The 23,004-nt window shown below is 35.0% G+C and overlaps 1 protein-coding gene across 1 annotated transcript; it reads left to right on the forward strand.

The window, feature by feature from the left end:
• Window positions 1-956: 956 nt before the first annotated feature.
• On the forward strand, window positions 957-22,543 carry Smp_171720 (lipid phosphate phosphatase-related; the record flags this gene model as incomplete). The annotated part of the gene is made up of 8 exons (XM_018797003.1): window positions 957-1,017; window positions 1,063-1,211; window positions 1,257-1,322; window positions 1,367-1,569; window positions 3,830-3,887; window positions 7,971-8,150; window positions 12,458-12,525; window positions 22,498-22,543. The coding sequence occupies 8 exons, from the start codon at window positions 957-959 to the stop codon at window positions 22,541-22,543; spliced, it is 831 nt and encodes a 276-aa protein (XP_018652088.1).
• Window positions 22,544-23,004: the final 461 nt, after the last annotated feature.

Below are 23,004 nucleotides of genomic sequence, written 5' to 3' on the forward strand. Positions count from 1 at the left end.
GATTAACGAAGATAACGGAATCATACTGTTGTTGATTCAGTGTGAACGGGACACAGTAATTTATTGGAAATACATGCCCCACAGCTTCTAACACCCAAAACTTTGAGATAACAAAGATGATACTAGAGCTACCATTCTTGGGGTGTGACCAACTACTACTTACTGAGGAATTCAACATTCCATTCCTAAATCTCAGCCAGCAGGATACAACCCTTACAAGGTGGTTTAATTCTCTCTTATGGTAACGCGCACAGTTTGAGAATGTCACATTTATCGTGGTAGCTGTAGTTTGTTGACTGGGGTTAGTAATTATGTATCACTTGGATTTTTGTATGCAGAATGACACGAATTTCTCATCTGGTTTCATTAAATCACTTGCAGTTTCAACATGAATTTCGTGCATATCTGCTTCCCACTCATTTTACTAATTAGTAAAATGTCGTTTAAACGACATACGACTTGTTGATATTTATGTTCAACCAAGCAAACTGAATTTGATTGATATATTGGTGTTAAAAGTATGTATTTAAGGTAGTGGGGAATCACCAAAATAAAACAGTAATTAGAGTGGCTCTCATATTTCCTTTTATTGATAAGGCTAATCTTCAAACATTAAAAATGTGGATAAACTGGGAGGCCTATATTATTCCCTACAATTATTGGTTACTTGAAGACTCAATCTGTCCTTGAAGGTATCAACCAGTCTCGGTAATACTCGTTCACTTGTAAAAACATTTTTTGTCAAGTTTCATTGCTTTAGTGTTAAGTAAATCTTTAGGTGGTAACTTTTGAAAACTGGTAAAAGATTTCATATTCATTTTTTGCTTCACAAAATTGTTTAGAATGTTTTTGCTTCCTTGTTTTATGCTATTCATCAATAACACTGGTGCATTTTTTCTTATTTTCTAAAGCATTAGTGTGTTGAGGTCCTACTGTAATTTGGTATCCTGTATATCATGAGACCCTTGATTGCCGGTATAATCAGAGTGGGATCGGATTTGGGTTTTATTGCTGCTTGTAATTTCAGTTTATTTCACATACAAAACCGTTCTCAATTTATAGTGATAATCGCCAATACTATTCTGCAGAATGTTTCTCCATACAAAAGAGGATACTTTATTCAAGATGAATCAATCAAAAAACCATTTAGGCCGAACACTATATCAAGTACTGTTCTTTATGTAGTTTCCTCACTACTAATACTTATTACGGTATTTTCGTCCTGCTCTGAGAATTTTATATTAATTTGCTTTCAGATAGTTGTGGGTGAAGTGATTGTTGGTGTAAAATCTTTAAGAAGAACTTACCATAATATACCAGTGGTTTGTCTATTGCATTAGCAATCATGAAATTTTTAACTTTGTAGATTTTGTATCCAATTTATGACTCTCTCATTGTAGCCTGTTTTGGCTACTTTGCTACAATCGGTCTTACGGATGTAGGTAAAGTTTCATTTGGTCGTCTTCGTCCAAATTTTCTTGATGTATGCAAACCTTCTAACCTTCAAACTACGGTCATGGGCTTTGTTGGTGATTTTACTTGTTCATCAGACAAATCAAATGCCCCGAGGTAATAACCAATTTTTGTTGACAAGTTGGCTATGACCACGATGGGTTGTAGAATAGATTTCAAATTATCGGTTGCGTAATAGTTCACAGAACATTTCTTCTTGTTCTGTGAAAGTAACGCTTTGATAATCCATAGATTTTTCTGGATACAGAACATTGTCTTTTGCTGATTAGTTCAAATTTCACTTGGTGTGGTTCCTGTGGTTCTTCGAGTGATAAATCAGCTTTGATATTTTGCTTCATTTAATTTATCAATTGGTTAATGTTTATCAACCTTCACAATAAGTATGAATCTCTGTCTGATAAATGGACGTGTTTGACCACTGAGTTACCAGAAAGTTGGGACTATGCAATCAAGCTGTAGCGTACTAAAGTATGCTACTACATAACACATTTGGCTTGATTTTATATAATACCTGAAAACTTTCAAAAGAACGGCTACCCAATCAACTTCAAAAAATACCAGACGAACGCATCAGGAGAAACAAAGTCAAGTACAAAAACCAGCAAACGGATCATTCTACCATGTATAAACGACATATCGGAAACTACAACGAGATTGTTGAAGCCTTTTGGAATAGGTGCAGAGCACAAACCAACGAAATCACTTCAGTCAATCCTATGCAAACCAAAGGACGAAATGACAAAAGAAGAAACATCGGACATCATCTACAAAATAAATTGTTCCAACTACGAAAAACACTACATCGGACAATGCGGACGCCCTCGTCATCTTTGCCTGCATGAAATTATATCAATGTATATGGACAACTGTGGACATATTCGGCTGGAGAAATGTTGCGATCTTGGATAAAAGCAATTCTAAAAACACCAGAGGATTTTTAGAGGCTTGAGACTTAGGTCAGTCAGCAACCAACGAACACATTGAAGTCGATCCAATTTATCAATCAATCAGAAAAATTATGGACAAATATGGGGCCAAAAATCAAATAAATAGGAGATACAACCAAAATAAAGAAGTAAACAACGATAGGCTAAAGGTCAACAGTAAACAATCAACATCGAGGTCTACAGGGCAAACTGTTAGCCATATGTGGAGAAATTTGAACACTTCACCTCTACCCGAAGTTTGTGCTGATGATGCCGTCTAGAATAACGATGAAAGCCCCACGACTGAACCATCCAGCTCAGAGAACAAAACTCCACCAAAATCATCCACCTGAGCTACAAATCTTCTCCACTATCTCAAAATCATATGAGCTAAATTTAGTGGAAGTGATCCAGAAATAAGACAAATACTGCCAAATAAAGTATGATTTAATTCATATATACTAATTGTTTGAATTTACCCATCATTGTCTAGGACCGAAATCGATCAATCTCTTTTGGAATATATACATCCTGTGCAGATCGCCCCCATATTTCCGCTTAATCACAAGCATTTTTAAAGCAGATTTTTAGTGGCTAACACTGGCCATTACTGCCTAAAAAAGTATGGTTTAATTTTTGAACCGAAGATATTGGGGATAGATGAAGAGCGAATGAACCTGGTTCACTGTCACTAATTTTCGGCCACATCACAGAATTCTTGAGTCACTAGTGTCGATTATCCCTCAAATCCTAATAACGTAGTCTAGCCCTACTGTGGTGTGGGTTGCTTATATCCACATAAGTAGTATATGACGATGATCAGGCAGTGAATGTATTTCGCTAGAAGATCGATAAGGAAAAAATGGAAACGAAACGCAGTTGGTATGAAAATGCATGAACAATAATAATTGGAGACTATGGACTGATATTTGCAGAAGGAATGGTCAAGATTGAGACAATCGATTAATAGTTTGCAAATTAACCGTTTACTGTATGGTTGTCAGATTTTAGTGAGATAGCCTGTAATTTTGCGCTAAAATACATTCGATTGTCCCCACTTGTCTTCTTGTTCACTTCACTACTAGCACTACACAGACATAGTGATTTCATGGAGAACTCCTGTGACATGAAACCAGCGTTTAATTTATCCAGTCTACTCAACAACCACATCTACTCAGCTCAGTCCTGTAACTGTGTGACAGAAGAATTACTGGTCTCTTAATGAAATTTATGGCCATTTAATTACGTACATTTCAAATTAGAGATATTGACTAAATAAATGACTTCAACTAGAAGATCGTAATAATTATCAGTAGTATAGTACTGACTTTTTGTTATTTTTTACATGATATGTACGGGTTTATGTGGATGCTATCTATCATCAGTTCTATCTTACATTCTTTTTTTTCATTTTCATTTTATATTTATAGAAAATCTTTTCCATCTGGACATACTTCAATTGCAATATATACAGCTATATTTCTATGTGTGAGTTAACCCGATCCCCTTTTCAAAACCATACATTTTTATAATATTTAATGAGCTTAAATTGTCATACATTTTTCTTGTTTGGTTTCAGTGGAATGATTTTTTGATTCAATAACCAAGTAACAGGTTCATGTACTCGACCTTTAGACAGTTTTTGTATGGGTCAGTGATACTATCGGACTGCTAATCTTGACGTCAGGTGACAGGTTCGAATCAGTGCTGCACTAGAGCTTATATCATCGTTTAGCGGCTAAACAAAATAAGCTTTTTATTCCTCTAATCTTTTATACTTCAGTCATTTTTTAAAGTCAACTTAAAATACTACTTTTTTTAAAAAAAATGTATATAGTTTTACTGACCTTCACTAAGGCATGATAGCTTGATTGTTATCTAGTTGTTCGGTTTGAATGTGCTGACTTTATTGGCCAAAGTGGTTAAAATTGCACCTTCATAAGCGTTGCCAAGACTGGAAGAAGCTACTGTTTATCGTTTTGCGCTTATCTTTGATATCCTATCGGATATCATTCCATGTTAAAAGTAATACCTAGCAGTGATTTTGGTATCGTTTTATAATTGAATGACCGAACTATAAATCACATAATTATAGCTGTGTTTGCTTTTTTCGAACTCCGCCTGTAGCTCTTCTAGAGTTACTGCCGGTCCCAAGCCCGGGTAAAGGAGGAGGGTTGGGCATGGGGTTAGCGACCCCATCCCGTAGAAAAGCTAACTCGCTAAAAAAACGCTAACCATAAAAAATAATTCAAACCATTTAAACTCTGCCCTGGGAGTTGAAGGAATATTTATGACGTCTCATGATGAAAGCCGAAATTCTTCGGAAGTCACGAGACCGATGCACCTTCTAACAACCAGAGCAACACTCTCCCTTGCTTTTTTCGCCTCAAGACCCATAGGTCATGAATTTCGTTCTGGTTGTGGTCGATTACTGGAAATGTTGAGTAGTTTTGTTGAAGATTTCCTCCATTTTTATCTCTTGCAAGATTTTATCAGTGAATTGTTTGTATGACCATAATCTGTGCAACATTATGAGTCGATTTTTTTAATGCATGATAGGTGACTGTGTCGTCTGAATGTTTACTTATCAAGTATACTAATCAATGTTGGTCTTACATTTCTGAATTAGTTGCGATTGGAGGGCATGTTCATTACTCGTCGAAATTCCTCTCTAGTCCATAATTAGGGACCTTACTAACTAAGTAATAAACATTTGTCAGTTTACATGGTTAGGTAAAGCAAATATCTTCTTGTTTTCTTTGGTTTTTTAATGTTGTTTTGGAAAATTGACTCTTACCTCTTGGTTTTGAAGAAGGCTAGATAATACGTCTTAAAAAGGAACTTAATGTTAAAAAAATGCTTTAGTTAGTATCTTTTTTCTAGGATGATCAGATTACTTATTTACTTATTTACGCCTATTACTCCTCGCGGAGGAACATAGGCCGCCCATCAGTATTCTCCATCCAACCCTGTCCTGGGCAATTCTTTCCAGTTAACATTCATTCTTTTCATATCTACTTCTATTTCCCGGCGTAATGTCTTCCTTGGCCCTTCTCTTTTCCGCTTCCCTTCCGGATTACAAGTTAAGGCTTGCCTCGTGATGCCGTCTGGTGATTTCCTTAATGTATATCCTATCCACTTCCAACGTCTTTTCCTAGTTTCCTCTTCAGTTGAAAGCTGGTTTGTCCTCTCCCATAAAACGCTGTTGCTGATGGTAATCGGCCAATCAATGTTGAGTATTTTGTGTAGACAACTGTTTATAAATACTTATACCTTCTTGACGATGGTTATAGTAGTTCTCCATGTTTCATCTCCGTACAGTAGAACTGTCTTGACGTTCGTATTGAAGATGGTGACTTTGACATTAGTTGACAAGGATGATCAGATGAATTATATAATATATTGTTATTTATGCCGGTTAAAAAGTTTCTTTTTCGCAATTTAATGTCATTCATTCACAAAAGTCAATGCAGCGAAATTTTCGTATGCATAACAACGTAACCTATTTATTTGAAATCAATTATTATTTTCTTAGGATACTAAATCTTCAAGTACTACATTGAGAAGGAAATCGATTTTAGGAATCATTTATTGATTCAAAAATGAACTTCGTTCACTGACTTTCAGTGCATTTTTACTTCTGAATTTATGGAGTATTTATTTATTTATTTATTCATTTAAACACATAAATATTGGTACAGGGAAGCACCAGATAAATATGCGCCTCACAAATCTCATTTGATTTGTGTGAGGGCTGTGATACTGCCCAGGTGCCCAAACTGAAGCAGGTGGTTTTCTTAGGGGGCCACACCCCGAGCCTTTGACCTGAATGTCTAATCCACAAAGCAGTGGAGCATGGTGGGGAGATGCAGTTACATGGTAGCCGGTGACCAACGGTTGGTTCGTACGTCATTTGTTCCCTCAGGATACTGGAGCCCATGTGCACCATTAGTTTGGAATCAGGGTTTTCCAACTCCCCTAGGTGAACTTTCCGTGTCCACCAACCCGGTTAGAGCGCCGGACGTTCGATTTTCATCCTCTCAATTTCGTAAACAACAGTAATGCTGCAGGAAGGCAGTTAGTAGGACTTCCCTGGTGGAGGCTATATATTCGCGTGGCCATGTGAGAGCATTTGGAGAGGGAGAGCGCACTCTCCCCACTCTCGGCCGTACCAGGGCATTCGGGGGCCTATTTAGTTTATTTTGTTTTCAACTCTGTATGATTTTGTATTCGAGTGGTGATTATTTAAGTTAATAAATTCTACAACTAATAATCATATACTAATAATCTATAAATCATTGAATGAATGTAGATGTAAATGAATTCTGAGATTTTCATCAATACATCTTTCTTACAAAACTTCTCTTTCTTCCAATCATGTTGGATATCATTGTCAAGGTGTTGTGTATTAGCCGTCCGGCCTGTTTTGTTCGTATAGATTCCTTTGATTTAAGAAGAATTTTTCAATCATTTGTCGTTAGAAATTGCCATATCCAAACTTAGTTCACAACATTGGCGACGAGAACAAAACTATCAGTTATTATGGATAAGTTGAGGAACCATTACACAATCATTTAATCCAATTATAGATTGAACTTATCAAAATACATCAAACTGAGTCAAATCTAATCATTAGGCACATCTTATAAACTGGAAATTAAATACAGTTAAGAAAGAATGGATTATAGATAGAAATTTCAGTTCATACAACAGTACAATGGTCAAAAGCAGTGATATAACAAGTAGCCGATGGTGAGTCTTGAAGTCACTGAGAATTTGATAAGTTGTCCAAAGATTTAGACCTAACAGTAAGGTCGTGATCTACAAGTTGTTTTCCTTTAATTGCCTATGACATTTTGTTATGTTTATTGTGTTCATATTATGTAATATAAACATATGATTTTATTACATGAAAAAACTATTTTGTCTAGTCGTCTTGTGTTTGACTTCAAATCATTCTGGGGTTCAGGTCAGTATTCCTATCCCTTGAGCAACCATCAATTGATCACATCGTATAATTGCAAATTATCTTTCAACCTGTATTCTTTTTAACAGTCTGTAATTCGTTCATCAAACCAATAAAACTCTCCATTACATTGACATTATGACCATTATTAATCATTAGATTAATTCAATAAGAAATCACCGGTTCTGAATCTTTCCATGCTTAGATGTTAGTTAGTTGGAGGTAATCAACTGAAAGCACTGAACCTAGGTTTCGTGCTAATTTACAACTGTCACAAAAACGCACTTACAATCTAGAGGGCACTGATGCTATCAGTGTGGTCTAATCCTATGTCACTCAGTTCTACTATCTGAGATGTTACTATTGAGCTATATGGTCTGTGACTGACCTGTAGAATTGAAATATCTACGTTGATTGATCACCGAGTAGTGACAGATCTTATGTTTTACTGGTTCTTATTACTTATTTTGTAGTTTAATGGGAAATAGGTTATCGAGGTATTTTGAAAGATCCTTTTCCAAAAGACATTTATTCATAGTACACTGTTAAATAACATACCTTTCACCTCTGATCATACAGTCTTCTATTTTATTATTTTTTTTCAGCTTTATATTCAATTGCGATTTTCGCGTTTCCGTATTTATCCAGGTGTAAGAACATGTTTTCAAGTAATCTATATTGCTCTTGGATTAGTTGTTGGATATTCACGTATTATCGATAATAAACATCATTGGTCTGATGTACTCGGTGGTGGACTATTAGGATTTTTTGTAGCACTAAGTACTGTAAGTGAATAACTTCTGTCAGTTTTCGAAGTTTTAAACTGTCTTATTATTATTGATCGAAATTATTGCACCAATAGCGGTTTTCGGACTGGGTTCAGATTTTATTTTTAGGATTGTTTATTTCCTATATTGTGCTAAATTTCTGTTAAATAGATTAACAAATATCAATGGCCTAAAATTAGCACACCAATAATCGATCTCGTTTAGCATATTCTGTTTTTGTCATTCAGAATCTACAGGTCAAATTTCAATAGATTATCATGAATCTAAGTGCTACATGATTATTATACCTGAAAAAGTCTTGTAAAGGTTATTTACATCTATGATCGTTTAGTATTGAGATCTATCACTGCATCTGCGAGTAGTAGCACGGGTGTTGTTATTTGCATAAGATTCTGTCTCTTCTGAATCATCAGCTTTGTTGCTGATGAAATTCCTGCCAACTATTTCAAACTATCCAACGTTAAAACTCTTGGCTTCAAAAATTGAGCCAATAAAATGAACAAGAACACGAGTGGGGACAATCGAATGTATATTAGCACAACATTACAGAATATCTCATTGAAATATGAGAACCGTATAGTGAACAGTTAATTTGCAAAATAACAATCAATTGTCTCAATCTTAACTGTTTCTTTTGCAAATATCCGTCCATAGTCTTCGATTATAATTGTACATGCATTTTCGTACCAATCGTGTGCCGTTCCCGTTTTCTCATTATCAATCTTCTACTGAAATACATTCAATGCTCGACCATCACCATATACTACTTATGTGGATATCAGTGACCCACACCACACAACAATTTAGCATAAATTCATATGATCAGAGTTTAGTCATAGTTTTATTAAATGAACGGTTGTATAGGTGAGTAGTACTGAGATTGGGGACATAGTATTAGATAAAAAAGTTAAATCCATTGATAAGGTTATAAACCTTCAATAACTGAAATGGTTAAGACATGTATTATGCATTTCTGACCACTTTAGTGAAATGTTGGCTGATATAAAAGTGAGATGGAACAATTCAAGATGTGGTTATTTGAATTGATGCATATTCATTCCAAGTCCTACATTAATACTAATTTCATGACTTTTATGTGGTCACTCAATTAAAAGTAAACAAATGGAAAGAGAAGGCATAGATACATCATGGGATAACTAAAATTAAAGAAATTCTTTAAACAACTAATAATGTGGCGCGGGCTACTTATATCAACATAAGTAGTATATATCGTGAGTAAGGAATAGAATATCTGACAGCAAAAGATTGAGAAGATCAAGAAGAGAAGAACAGAAATAGAAAGCAATTAGTGTGGAAATCCAGGAACAATGAAGCCCGAGACAATTAAAGAACATTTTGCAAATAAAGTATCAGAGTATGGTTTTTATATTTTATCAAGCAACGTTGCGTTCTCATTCACTACAATAATGCTGTTAAATTAATCAAGAATTACTAAGCAACTATTTTTGTTAAGCAAAGATGTATAGTGGCTAGCAGTGGGATCCAGGACGCGCGTTTCGTCCTATTTGGGACTCGTCGGCTGGATGTACCTGCATCTCAGAGTTGATATTCACTCTGGGACTCGGACCTAGTACCTTCCGCTCCAAACGCCATCGCGTTATCCACTCGGCCACTGAGTCCTGATAGCCACTTGCTTGTGCAATGGGGTAAAGTTGAAATTTACTTAGTATTGTTTGTTTGGATCTTCCCATTGATGTTTTTAGGACTGCGACTGGTCAGTCTCTAATTGGCATATGTGCATACTGTGCGTATTGCCTCGATATAGCCTAAATTCACAAGCATGGTAAGCAATGATGGATAGTGGCTAGCAGTGGAATCCAGGACGCGCGTTTCGTCCTAATTGGGACTCGTCAGTTGGATGTACCTGCATCTCAAAGTTGATGTTCATTCTAGGACTCGAACCCAGTACCTTTCGCTTCAAAAACATAAATGGAAAGATCCAAACAAACAATACTAAGTAAATTTCAACTATTTTTGTTGTTGTTGATTAAAATCTTGTTAACATGTTAAACATTCTATCAACTATGATTATCAGTCATATTGCTCATTGACAAAGTTAACAAAACTTAAGTTATCTTAATTAATCTGGTTACTATTATTATTGTTGTTACGTAATATGCCAAAAAAGTGTATCTCATATTAGTTTGTTTTTTTTAAAATTTTTTTTGTGTGTGATGGTTTTATTAATTAAACATTATAGAATAGATTTCTTTTTTTTCTATTTTTAACCCGGCAACAAGCATGTCCCTAAAGTACACTCTATAAGTGTAATTATTATTATTATTATTATTATTATCTAAATTAGTTTAAACTTGGATCATTTTTTTTCATAAACAGATATGATCGATCATATTTTTTTTTAAAAAAACTTAGTATCTTACACAACGACGGAATGTTAAAAGAGGTTTCATCATTTTATATAGTAGCTAATTTATTTAAACACATAAATATTGGTACAAGAGGGGGCACCAGATATATATGTGCCACACAAATCTCGTTTGATTTGTGTGATGACTGTGATAATTCGCAAGTGCTCAAACTGAAGCAGGTGGTTTCCTTAGTGGGGCCACAAACGGAGCCTTTGATCTAAAGGTCTAACCCACAAGGCAGTGGAGCATCGTGAGGAGATGCAGTCCCATGGTAGCCGGTAACCAACGATTGATTCATACATCATTTGTTCCTTCAGGATCCTGGAGCCCATGTGCACCATTAGTTTTGAATCAGGGTTTTCCAACTCCCCTAGGTGAACTTTCCGTGTCCACCAATCCGGTTAAAGTACCAGACATTCACTTTTCGTCCTCTCAATTTCGTAAACAACAGTAATGCCACGAGACGGTGGGTAGTGAGTAAAACTTCCCTGGTAGAGGCTATATACGCGTGACGATGTGAGGACATTTGGAGAGGGAGAGCTGACTCTCCACACTCTCAGCCATATCAGGGCATTTGAATGTATCTGTTTTCTATGTACATTTAAGGAGATTAACCATATGGAGTGCTGAACGTAAATAATTAGGAAATATCAATCCTTACAAATTATAGTAAATATCAGTCGATTGGTCGTAGTCAACACAGTGTGCATTAGTCAGAGTTGCTTTTCTTCATCAACATGATGAGGTCAAATGAATGCAACAATGGAGTAATAAAAGAGTCGAACTAGTTTTAGTAGTAATGGTAGTGAAATAGACTAAACAATAAAAATATTTTTTCTGAAGATGAAATGAATAGGTATATATGAAAGAGTACTGAAACTCAAGATCTAGATGAAATTAACTAGTGAATATATATGTGAGCGATTTTCAACCATGTTACCCAGTCACTAGTCGAGAGCATCCCACCCGTGTAATCTGCATTTACTAACATGGGTTTGATCAGCAGTCAATGACTTCATGGATTGATGTCACATTCTAGTTTGTTTTAGCCTCTAATATTTCTCCAAATTACTTCTATGCTATATAACATTGCACATTAAGGTTAGCAGTGGTTGGATATACGTTATACATGTCTCGACCACCTCTCAGTGGATGAAAATTCACAGTCTCATTAACCGATTTCGATATCTTTACCTAGTACCATATGTTTAACCTCAATAATAATTATAAAGAGGTTGCTTTATAGATTTTAATTGCAATCAAAATCGTATACCTTCAATAGTAGAGTGATAAAAATAGATTAGTTTGTGAGAAATTGTGAACATTTTTGACATATTTCTGCATTAACTGCTCCATACTATGATCCTAATGAATTTACTTTCTTAAATACGGCATTGATGATAGTTTGCATCACTAGTTGACTTTAATTGAATAATCATTGAAACCCAGGTATCACTACATACACTTGTTTTGTCCTAGTTCACACCTGCAACGAAGGCAGTGGTTGAGCTCAGGACCTTGAGGTCTTCCAGATAATCAGAAGGGGTTTTGTGGAGATTTCAGTATTTTTCAAAGTTGAAACCATGAGTCAATTGCAGCTAGACCACCATGGAAAACCTGGAAGCACTGAACGGCCGTTTCGTCCTATTATGGAACTCCTCAGCAGTGCGCATCCACGATCCCGCACTCGCGAGATTCGAACCCAGGACCTACCAGTCTCGAGTCAGAGCTCTTAACCGATAGACCAGATAATTTAGTAACTATTCAACGAATCATATATTTGCGAATTCTGTCAATTCACAATATTTTGCCTTAAATTTTACAAATTAAGTCGATGGACTTAACTAATGATGATAATAACAGTATTTATACTTGTCTACTTATGTACTCCAATGTATTTTATAATTTTCACAGCTATACTATCTACCGTATGTTGCAGACATTGAAAATTCTCTGCCTACTTGCAGAGACGATCAAGTGACGTAAGCTTCTTTTTTTAGTAACATGCTTCTCAATATGAACATGTAATTCACTTTCTTTGTATGTTTTGTTTATTCTTTGATACAAATTGAATATCAAATGTCAGAAGGGGTTTTGTGGAGATTTCAATATTTTCATAGTTGAAATTATGAGTTAATTGAAGCTAGACCATCAAGGAAAACCTGAAAGCACTGGACGGCCGTTTCGTTTTTATTGTGGGACGTCTCAGCAGTGCGCATCCACGATCTCGCCTCGCGAGAAAATATCAAATGTGTTTAGATCTTATTATTGAGTCAAATATACTGGAGTATGTATAAGTTTCTTAATTCTATTACGTAAAAATGAATAACGAGTTTAGTGCTCTTTAAAGACTGAACTGAAATTATTGGCTCATGATAACTAATCTATACTGTGACTGGATGATTGTCAATTGATAAAATATTCAACTATCGAGGTTACTATTGTAAAGAGTGTTTCAAAACATACCTAGTGATTTTAGTATTCGCCTTTATCGGAATTATACTGTTGAATTCATACTGCGCTAGAACAGCGGAAACAAGACATCAGTTAACTTATTCATTCCACGTTTCTTCTAAGCTATATGTGAAAGTGTGGCTAAGCGTAAAGGGGGTCTCTAAGGTCAAAGAAATGATCGATTTGAGCAACACTTTTGAATGATCCCTTTTGAAGTTAATGCAATGATGTTGTTAAGATGATAATAAACAAGAGGAAGGTGTATTTGTTGCGAGAAGTTATTAAGTATTGCATAATACATATACACAGCCTTCAAACATCCATTTTCATCTTCCGGTGTGTTCTGCCATCCGAACTATCTATTCTTTTAGTCTATAAGTGTTCAGTCAATGCCGTGCTTTCAATGTACTGAAACTTTTCACTCTGTCCGACAACAGCTTCAACTTCGACACCACTTTCTTCTACATACTACTTACAAAAATCCTTGTGGTTAGCATCCACTACACTGTGAGTCAACACAGTGTTCATCAAGTACTTCGATATGAGTCATACTTTAATTGCAAGGACTGATGATGGTAATTTTTAGAAACATTCTACTTGTGTATTCATTTTTGTGGTTTACTTTTTTTATATAGAGTTGCAAATTAGTGCATGTAATAATTTTGTTTAAATGTGCGTTGTAGTTTCATTTCATATTTAGTGTTCAGTGTTTTTTACACTAAGGTTATGCGCCTGAAAATTTTAAATTTCTCATCTTAAATCATCGCAACCAATTTGATTCATGGGCTAATAGTAGGTTTTATCAGTTCTGCCATCTTTGCAAGCTGTGATGCATGAAGGTGAAACCGTACCATTGGACATTAACCTGGTGGTTCTATTAGTTAGCCGTTCGATGCGCGACATATAGAACTTGAGGTCGATTCCTCATTAATTGTCTATGTAGTATGAACATATTAGTTTCAATCTTAAACGTTACACGTTGCATTATGCCATAAATAGTAATATCATAGTATTTTATTTAGAATATGTATAGTTGTGTACATATGTACATACCGTTTTGTTCAGATCATGATTACGTTGGTCATATTGTCTCACTTGATCGTTCAATACTGACATATACTTCATACTGAATGGGCGTAATATTATATAATTCTCCCAGAAATACGATTTTCCAAACATTTTTCATATTGTGTACGACTAGGTAGAAAGGTTGAATTGGTATTTGTTGATCCATTACAACTTAGATTAGAATTGTATAGATCGTTTAACTTGCTGGAATTTGATTTTATCAAATATAATTCAGAATAGAAGGTAGTGAGGACAGTTTGCCTACCATAGTTTCCGATTATATTCATAATAAAAAATGAATAAGATCCATCTTGATTGTGTTTTCTCTTTATCTTCTCTTAAACCTTGTGATTGAAATTGCTTCATATCTGTCTTCCTTCCTATACTATATCGTTACATACAACCTATCTTTTATATATTACCACCACTAAATTAACTACTTCTAGGAATCCGGTGTTCATCTTGTTGTGCTAACGAGGTATGGCAACTTGGACCGATGTATATGTGTGCCTAGTCTTACGTTGTAACTGACTGACTGACTTGACTGATTATGTTTTCATTCGAATGATATCCTTTTGTGATTTCATTTACCTTTTTTATGTGATTCACACTTTTTGATATATGTTTGTTTATTTTTATTTTGGTGTCCTCTATTATCAAATAAATTTGTATTCTTAATAGAGATAAATTAGTTATAATGGTGATGGTTACATTTGTTCATATATAAAGCCTGATTTGAATAAGTTCATTGAATTACATCTTGGTTAATGAGTCAATATTCCATTCATTGTATATTCCAAATCACTTGAACTCTTTCAATTTATACCTTGATAACTTTTTGGATTTAATTATCTAACCAACTTTTGTTCTAAACAACATCATCAACACACTTACTTTATATAGAAATGATCTTTTTTTAGTTCATGTTCAAGTATTATATCAGTTCTGATGTCCTTGTTTATAGGTGATTGTTTTCATTTATTCTTGTACTCATTTTGATTATCATTTATTAAAAAAAAACAATTTATGTAGTGCTTAGCATCGACTTACGAAAAGCAAATGTCCGGCGCCTTAACCGGGTTGGTGGACACGGAAAGTCCACATAAGGGAGTTGAAAAACCTTGATTCCAAACCGACGATGCACATGGGCTGGCTCCAGTATCCTGAGGGAACAAATGGTGTATGAATCAATCGTTGTTGAATGGCTACCATGGGACTGCATCTCCTCACGATGCTCCACTCTCTTGTGGATCACATCTTTAGGTCAAAGGCTCGAGGTGTGTCCCCCTAAGAAAACCACCTGCTTCGGTGTGGGCACCTGGGCAGTATCATAGCCCTCACATAAATCAAATGAGATTTGTGCGGCGCATATGTACCTAGTGCTTCGTTGTACCAATATTTATGTGTTAAATAAAAAAAATCGACTTACCTAACAGTGTATAAGGTATGAATTTGTAATGGATTGATTACTGGGCAGTGATCAATGTCATATATATCAGATCGTTCTTAATGTGAATCGAATTCTATCGATCAAGTTGCAATGTAGCCACTTGATCTAGATGACTCGCTTGTGCTATATTAAGATGTAATATGATGGTTGGAGGTAGTTGACAAGATACCCTGGATTTGGCTTATGTACTATTTCGACTTATTAATGAGTTTATTAAAACTTATTATTCAGGAATTCGGTTAATGAATTCATCCTCTACCGATTACAATTTTAATTATATTCACATAGTGTCTGGATTTGCTTACAATTAGATTCAAGAGTATCTACTTGATATAATTGAGTTAGATGATTATTATTATATGATGCCTTACTTACTTACTTACGCCTGTTAACCCTCTTGGAGGAGCATAGGCCACTCACCAGCGTTGTCCATCCAACCCTGTCCTGGGCAATTCTTTCCAGTTAACATTCATCCTTTTCATATCTGCTTCTATTTCCCGGCGTAATGTGTTCTTTGTCCTTCCTCTTTTCCGCTTCCCTTCCGTATTCCAAGTTAGGGCTTGCCTTATAATGCACATTTGTGATTTCCTTAATGTTTGTTCTATCCACTTCCAACTTATTTTCCTAATTTCCTCTTCAGTTGAAAGCTGGTTTGTCATCTCCCATAAAACGCTGTTGCTGATAGTATCCGGCCGGTGAATGTTGAGTATTTTGTGAAGACAACTGTTTATGAATACTTGTACCTTATTGGCGATGGATATAGTAGTGCTCCACGTTTCAGCTCCGTACAGTGGGACTGTCTTGATGTTCGTATTGAAGATTCTCACTTTGAAATTAGTTGACAGTTGTTTTGAGTTCCATATGTTCTTCAATTGTAGAAGTGCTGCCCTTGCTTTGCCAATCCTCGCCTTTACATCTGCATCCGATCCTCCTTAGTTATTAGTTATGATCTAACCATCACTACCAGGGTTTAACTTGGTAATTTAAAATTAAATTATGCATAAGATGAATTGTTTATTATGATAAAATGTTAATGTACTTATAATATCCCAATGAGTAGAAAGTTTAAATCTTGATATTCCGTGACTTAATGTAAGTCACTTTTCCAAATGAACAAAAGTTTAGGTAGTACAGGAATTAGTTAACTCAATTATCTAATACATACAATGAAGTTTGATCATAATGATGATGTCACTCCAATGGAATCTGGTGTGTTCTGTCCCACAGCAGAATGTCACTGATAGTGTCTGACCGGGTCGAAGGTAATATGAAGAAAAATGAGAAAAATAATAATAATCATGAAAAAATGTTGAAGGATAATAATAAACGATTACAGTTTAAAATTACAAAATAATAATAAAAACAAAACATGGCCAAAACATACTGCAGTAGAGAATTCGGGCCAACGAAGGATAAGAGGTTGGATACGTCATTTTGCATGTGGAATTCGGGCATGGATGGGTATATCGCTAACGTCTCAGCACTGCATAAGTTTTTGACTCGCCTTCCCTTCAGTCCAATTTCCTTGATTATGTAGATTGTTTTTTTAAGGAAGACTCGTTTAAAGCGATGTATCTAAAGTTGATTAGGTGCTCCTGTATTGAACTGTTGATTGTTTTGTATTCAGTTCTTAGAAGTCACGCCAGGTAATGTTCTGAAATGCGTTTGGAAAGGGATCTCTTTGTACGGCCAATGTAACTTACCCCACAGGAACAAGTAAATCTATATATACACATCGATGCAGCTTAAAGCGGAAGCTTATCCTCAACACATTTGTGAGTGGTAGGCCTGCTCGAAAAGACAAAAAGAAGCTTATCTTTCATAATTCTGACCCGTAATTTATTTTCATCCTCTTATTCTTCTCCTACCTCCCTATTATTGCGCAACCTTATTTGATATTTGAAATCTCGAATCAATTTATAATGAAGTCTTTTCTATCTTGTTGTAGACGTATATTTATTAAACAACTATAAATACCAATGTACAACTTAAGCAAATGGAAAAATGTTTTGGTAATTTAGAAATTTCCATAGAATATTAAAAAGTAAACAAGAGATCATTTCAGCAAGTAATGATTATTCATATATACCTTTCAATCGGTCAGTCAGCTACAACGTAGGACCAGGCACACATATGCATCGGTCCAAGTTTCCATACCTCGTTAGCACAACAAGATGAACACCGAATTCATAGAAGTAGTTAATTTAATGGTGGTAATATATAAAAGAAAGATTGTATATAAGGATATAGAACAGGGAGAAAGAAAGATAGAAAGCAATTTTAATCTCAAGGTTTAAGGGAAGATAAAGAGTGTATACACCTACGCCATTGTTATCGATTCTGAGCCATGTCACCTAGAGTCTTCAACCATTGGTTATGATAGTCACGCGGACCTCAACCAATTAGTCTGCATCGACCAACATGGCTCACACTAGAAGTTAGTGACTTCAAATATATACCTTTCATTTGGAAAAGGTTCTCAACGCCATCTTTGTAGATATTATCTTGGTCTGTTAGATAATACAATTTATGAATCACTGATTATACTATGGTGAACGAGAACACAAATGGGGAAAATCGAATATATATGTATATGAATACAAAATTACAAGAACATCTTAGTAAAATCTGAAAACCATACAGTAAATATTTCATTTGAGACATGTCAATCAATCGTCTCAAATCTCATTGTTCTTTCGTTTCCATACCAACCATTCTCTGTTTTCGTTCTCTTTCACCATCAATTAATGATACACACTACTTATATCTATCGACATTAGTAGTACACACCCCATGATACTATTATAATTTTATCTTGGTAATTGATCTTTTAATGAAAAAGTTTTTTTTCATTTTAATTGACATATAAGATCTCCCAAATGCTCTGGTACGGCCGAGAGTGGGGAGAGTCAGCTCTCCCTCTTGAAATGCTCTCACATGGCCACGCGTATATAGCCTCTACCAGGAAAGTCCTACTCTCTGCCTTCTTGTGGTGGGGGTGTTGTTTACGAAATTGAGAGGATGAAAAGCAAATGTCCGGCTCTTTAACCGGGTTGGTGGACACGGCGAGTCCACCTAGGGGAGTTGGAAAACCCTGATTCAAAACCAATGGTGCACATGGGCTCCAGTATCCTGAGGGAACAAATGGCGTATGAATCAATCGTTGTTGAATGGCTACCATGGGACTGCATCTCCTCACGATGCTCCACTGCCTTGTGGGTTAGACCTTTAGATCAAAGGCTCCGTTTGTGGCCCCACTAAGGAAACCACCTGCTTCAGTTTGAGCACTTGGGAATTATCACAGTCATCACACAAATCAAACGAGATTTGTGTGGCACATATATATTTGATGACCCTCATGTACCATTATTTATGTGTTTGAATAAATAAATAAACATTAGGATGAGTGCAATTTATACTCCTTCAAAGTATACTCCTTCAATAACATCTTCAAACCCTAATCTTTCACATTAATGCATATACTCTTACTACTCCTACCACTATGGGATTTGAATCGACAACTTCATCTCTGTGCTAATGTGGTATAGCAACTCGAACTGATGTACGTAAGTACAAAGTTCAACGTTGTGACTGACTGACTGAGTGCAATTTTACAATCACACAAATGAATTAACACAATATAAAGAAAGAGTTCCATTCAATACCCTTTTTCATTTGTTCTACTAAAATACGTTGCCAACTTTTTTTATCTAAAGTGACAAGGTCATTTGTACACTAAAACAACAATCACCATATAATTTGTATCATTGAAATGAAATTTTTATTCACCATCATCATCATTAATATAATTTTTTTCTTTTATATTCATATCTCTTTATCATTGTTTCTATATATAAATGAAATTAGCATAGAATATTTTCCAATGAATGACTATTTATATAATGGATCAGTTGGTTACTTAAATAATAAGTCATTAGGTTAGTTGTATATTCTATACTTCTATAGTGTGTATTTGTTTTTTGTTTGTTTCTCCTTTTACTATTTACATTATCATCATCATCTTTTTAAACATATCCGTTGATAATGTCTCATTGAAGTTCCACATCACGAACTGATTTCAATCAGGAAGTACTAGAAATTTGTCCGATCCTAATGGAACCCAACGACGATTTCACCAGAGGTTGAGTCTAGGAAATGCAAGCTTTATTCTTAATTTAAACGAGTTCATGATATCGCGTAACATTTATTTAGTGTTATAAATTAGTAACTGTTTCAATCCGGATATAGTTGAATCCTTCAATAGTTTCTCTGTATAATTCCAGGAATCACTTCTTAAAATTGGTCACTAGTAAGCATATAACAGTTTTGATTATAGAGTATTATAGAGATTATCGATTTTAAAGCCTTAGGTTTGATCCTCGGGAGGGTCGTGAGTATCCACTGCTATGCAGTCCAATACTATGATCAGATAAATTTTCAGTCCTTCCTGGTTTTCAACGACTATCTAACCAAAATTAGTCCATGGCGTGAAGATTCAAATCCATCAATCTCTGCAACATGCTATAATATTAGTATATTGAAACAACGATCTGCTCAATGGAAAAAATCATCGTGCTTTGTAAGAAATAAAAGTTTCAAAAGTAATGCCTATTTCAGGATAATGTTCCTACTTCGAGTTAAAACTATCTGCAGGATTATTTAAAATCCTCAAGAGTACTGCATGAACTTCCGATTATAGTAAATAGCCATTATTTGTGATGAGTACGGCAGTTGTATTTTAATGATGTTGTATCATGATTAAATCATGTCCTGAGGCGTTTGAAATCGAGAAGTGTAAAACATTGAATTGCAAATCCGTGGTTCATCAATGTTATCTTGATTGCTACGACTCTGTACTATGTTACAAATAGGCATCGGCTATCAGTTCTAAACTAGAAAAAAATATTTGCCTGGTCCCCATTAGTTTTCAACTGTCCTACCCCTGGTTACAGTTCTCAATGAAAGTAACTTCCAAATTGGAAGAACTCCACAGGCTTCTTACTAAAATGCTATTTATATCAACCAGATTACTTATGTGGTTTTATAATCTTTTGTTTGAGCAGTTGCTTGTCAATATTTCTTTTTTCTGATTCAATTTCACCTTTTAACCTCATTTTTTTTTGGTGTAACTCTATGCGCTTGTTAGTTTACCTAATTCATAAATTCTGCTATTCCATAATGCTTTGTATCTCTATTTATTGTGTAGTAACAATAACAATGCAATCTTAAAAATGGGTCATGTATAGATCGGTTGTACGAGACGATCTAGCAATTTCTTATGTGACTAATATAAGTATGTATGTTAGATAGTCGTAGATCTTAGTATAGATCTTAGATATAGTTTCGGTGCTAATTGAAAGTTGTCAGCAGGAGGTACATACAATTGTGGCGGAAATGATGCTTACTGTAACCTGATAAACTGATCCTTAGTCTTAGTTTGACTCTTCCTAACCTTTCTCTAAATCACTGCTACATCAGTCAGCAATCAAGGTTTAAGGTAGACGGTATTGGAGAACGCAGAACATGTGTCTCACATACCTCAGTCTATAAAGATTCACAACCTCACTAACCAACTTACCATCTTTACTTCATTCTCTGCATCTAACCTTGTCATTGTTTACCTATTGAGACAACAACAAGAGTTTTATCTCTTTCACAGTATAATTTCTCTATCTTATATTCTCACCACATATATTAACACTGTTAACAATATCTCAACTAATCCATTAATTTAAATCATCTATCGAAACCCTCCAAAAAAACGTTTCTGAGTATAATATACATTTTCACTTTCATTTACATTACTGTAAACCTTCTACTTTTGCCCCAGTGGTCATTTTTATCTTTGTTCATCATTGTCTATAATCTGTATTCTATTCTTTTACAACCTTAATAATCTTTCCTAAATTACAGTTTGTCAAATAACATTTTCACATTTCAACTGTTTATCATATCATCACCATAGGATATTGAACAACGACGATATTTGATACTTTAAACACCCAACACTATTGTTCGATCAGTTTACGGTTGTAGAGATTGTTGAGTTTAGATTGATATCATGAATGGATCAATGTCAGACCATCATTGAACATCTGGAAGCACTGGACAGTCACTTCCTACTAGTATGGGACTCCTCAGCAGTGCGCATCCATGATACCACACGTGGGACTCGAACCCAGGACCTTCGGTCTCTTGCGCGAAATCTTAACCTATATACCACTGAGCTTCAAGATGGATTTCTTGGAGTTCTCATATAAAGCCGTGATCAGTGGAGTTCAACCGTGTCTGTTGTGAGGCAGTTACTGACTGGAGACAGTAGTAAACGCTCGTGTAATATGGTGGATTGGTTGAAGTTAGACATTAACACCATTGGTTGCCAAATCAGTAGTTTATAGGTTAAACGTTCTCGCGCTAGACTGAAGGTCCTAGATTTGAATCCTGCGTGCGGGATCGTAAACGCGCACTGCTGAGGAGTTCCATACTAATAGGAAACGACTATCCAGTGCTTCCAGGTTTTCAATAGTGATCTAACATTGATCCATTTATTATATCCATCTAAACTATCATTCTATGCAATCAACTGGAACTAATGAAAGAAAAATATAAATTGATATTGATTAGATTAAAGTAATCAAATAGTTTATAAAAGATACTTTTATCTATATATATACATAGTGGTTATGTTTAATCTTCAATTTTCTGCTATGTTACTATCTATATTCAAATGATAATAACTATGTAATACTTGTAACTGTCAATAAATGTCATGTAGGGTATTAATTTTATAAATGTAGCACTGAGTGAAAAAAAAAAGAAAGCTTAAATTTTATTGATAAAGATTTTCTATGGTAATTGCTTTCAATCACATGATTATTAAATTGCTATGGTAAACACAGGTTTATATACAGTTTATACTTCCAATAATTTGTCTTTTTTTCTTTCAATTACTTAAGTTTTTCTTTTTATTTTTGTTATCTAGAGCGGAATTCGAAGCCCCCGAGAGTTCGATCTTCAGTCCACAATAGGTTAGTAGTACTGTTCATATATCTATCTATCTATCTATCTATCTATCTATCCACATTCATTCCCATGAGTTGGTACATATATTAACTGTACAATTATGTTCCAGAGAGAATTGAGTTAGTATATTTATTCTATAGAATAACTATTCCTGTTTGTTTGAATATATATTTATGAACATATAGTCTAAATGAAGTCAGTGTGTGATGTCAAACCATAAATCTAACAATTTCTATACTGAAAATCCTCATGTGCTTACTAGTGACTAACTTGGAGATGTTATTCCTGGAGTTTTAATGAGATTCGGTGAGATCAGTCATGTTGGAGTCAAGCAGTTCTTTGCCAATAAAATTTCACAACATTTCAAATCGATTGAAGCTAGAAATAGAAACCATTGACCTTTGTCCCAATGGTCCGAAAGTTAAGGACTCTTAACGATATCTGAAGGTCTTAGAGTTCAATTTCG

The sequence above is a fragment of the Schistosoma mansoni genome, chromosome 4, assembly GCF_000237925.1.
Source record: "Schistosoma mansoni strain Puerto Rico chromosome 4, complete genome".
Taxonomy (NCBI): domain Eukaryota; kingdom Metazoa; phylum Platyhelminthes; class Trematoda; order Strigeidida; family Schistosomatidae; genus Schistosoma; species Schistosoma mansoni.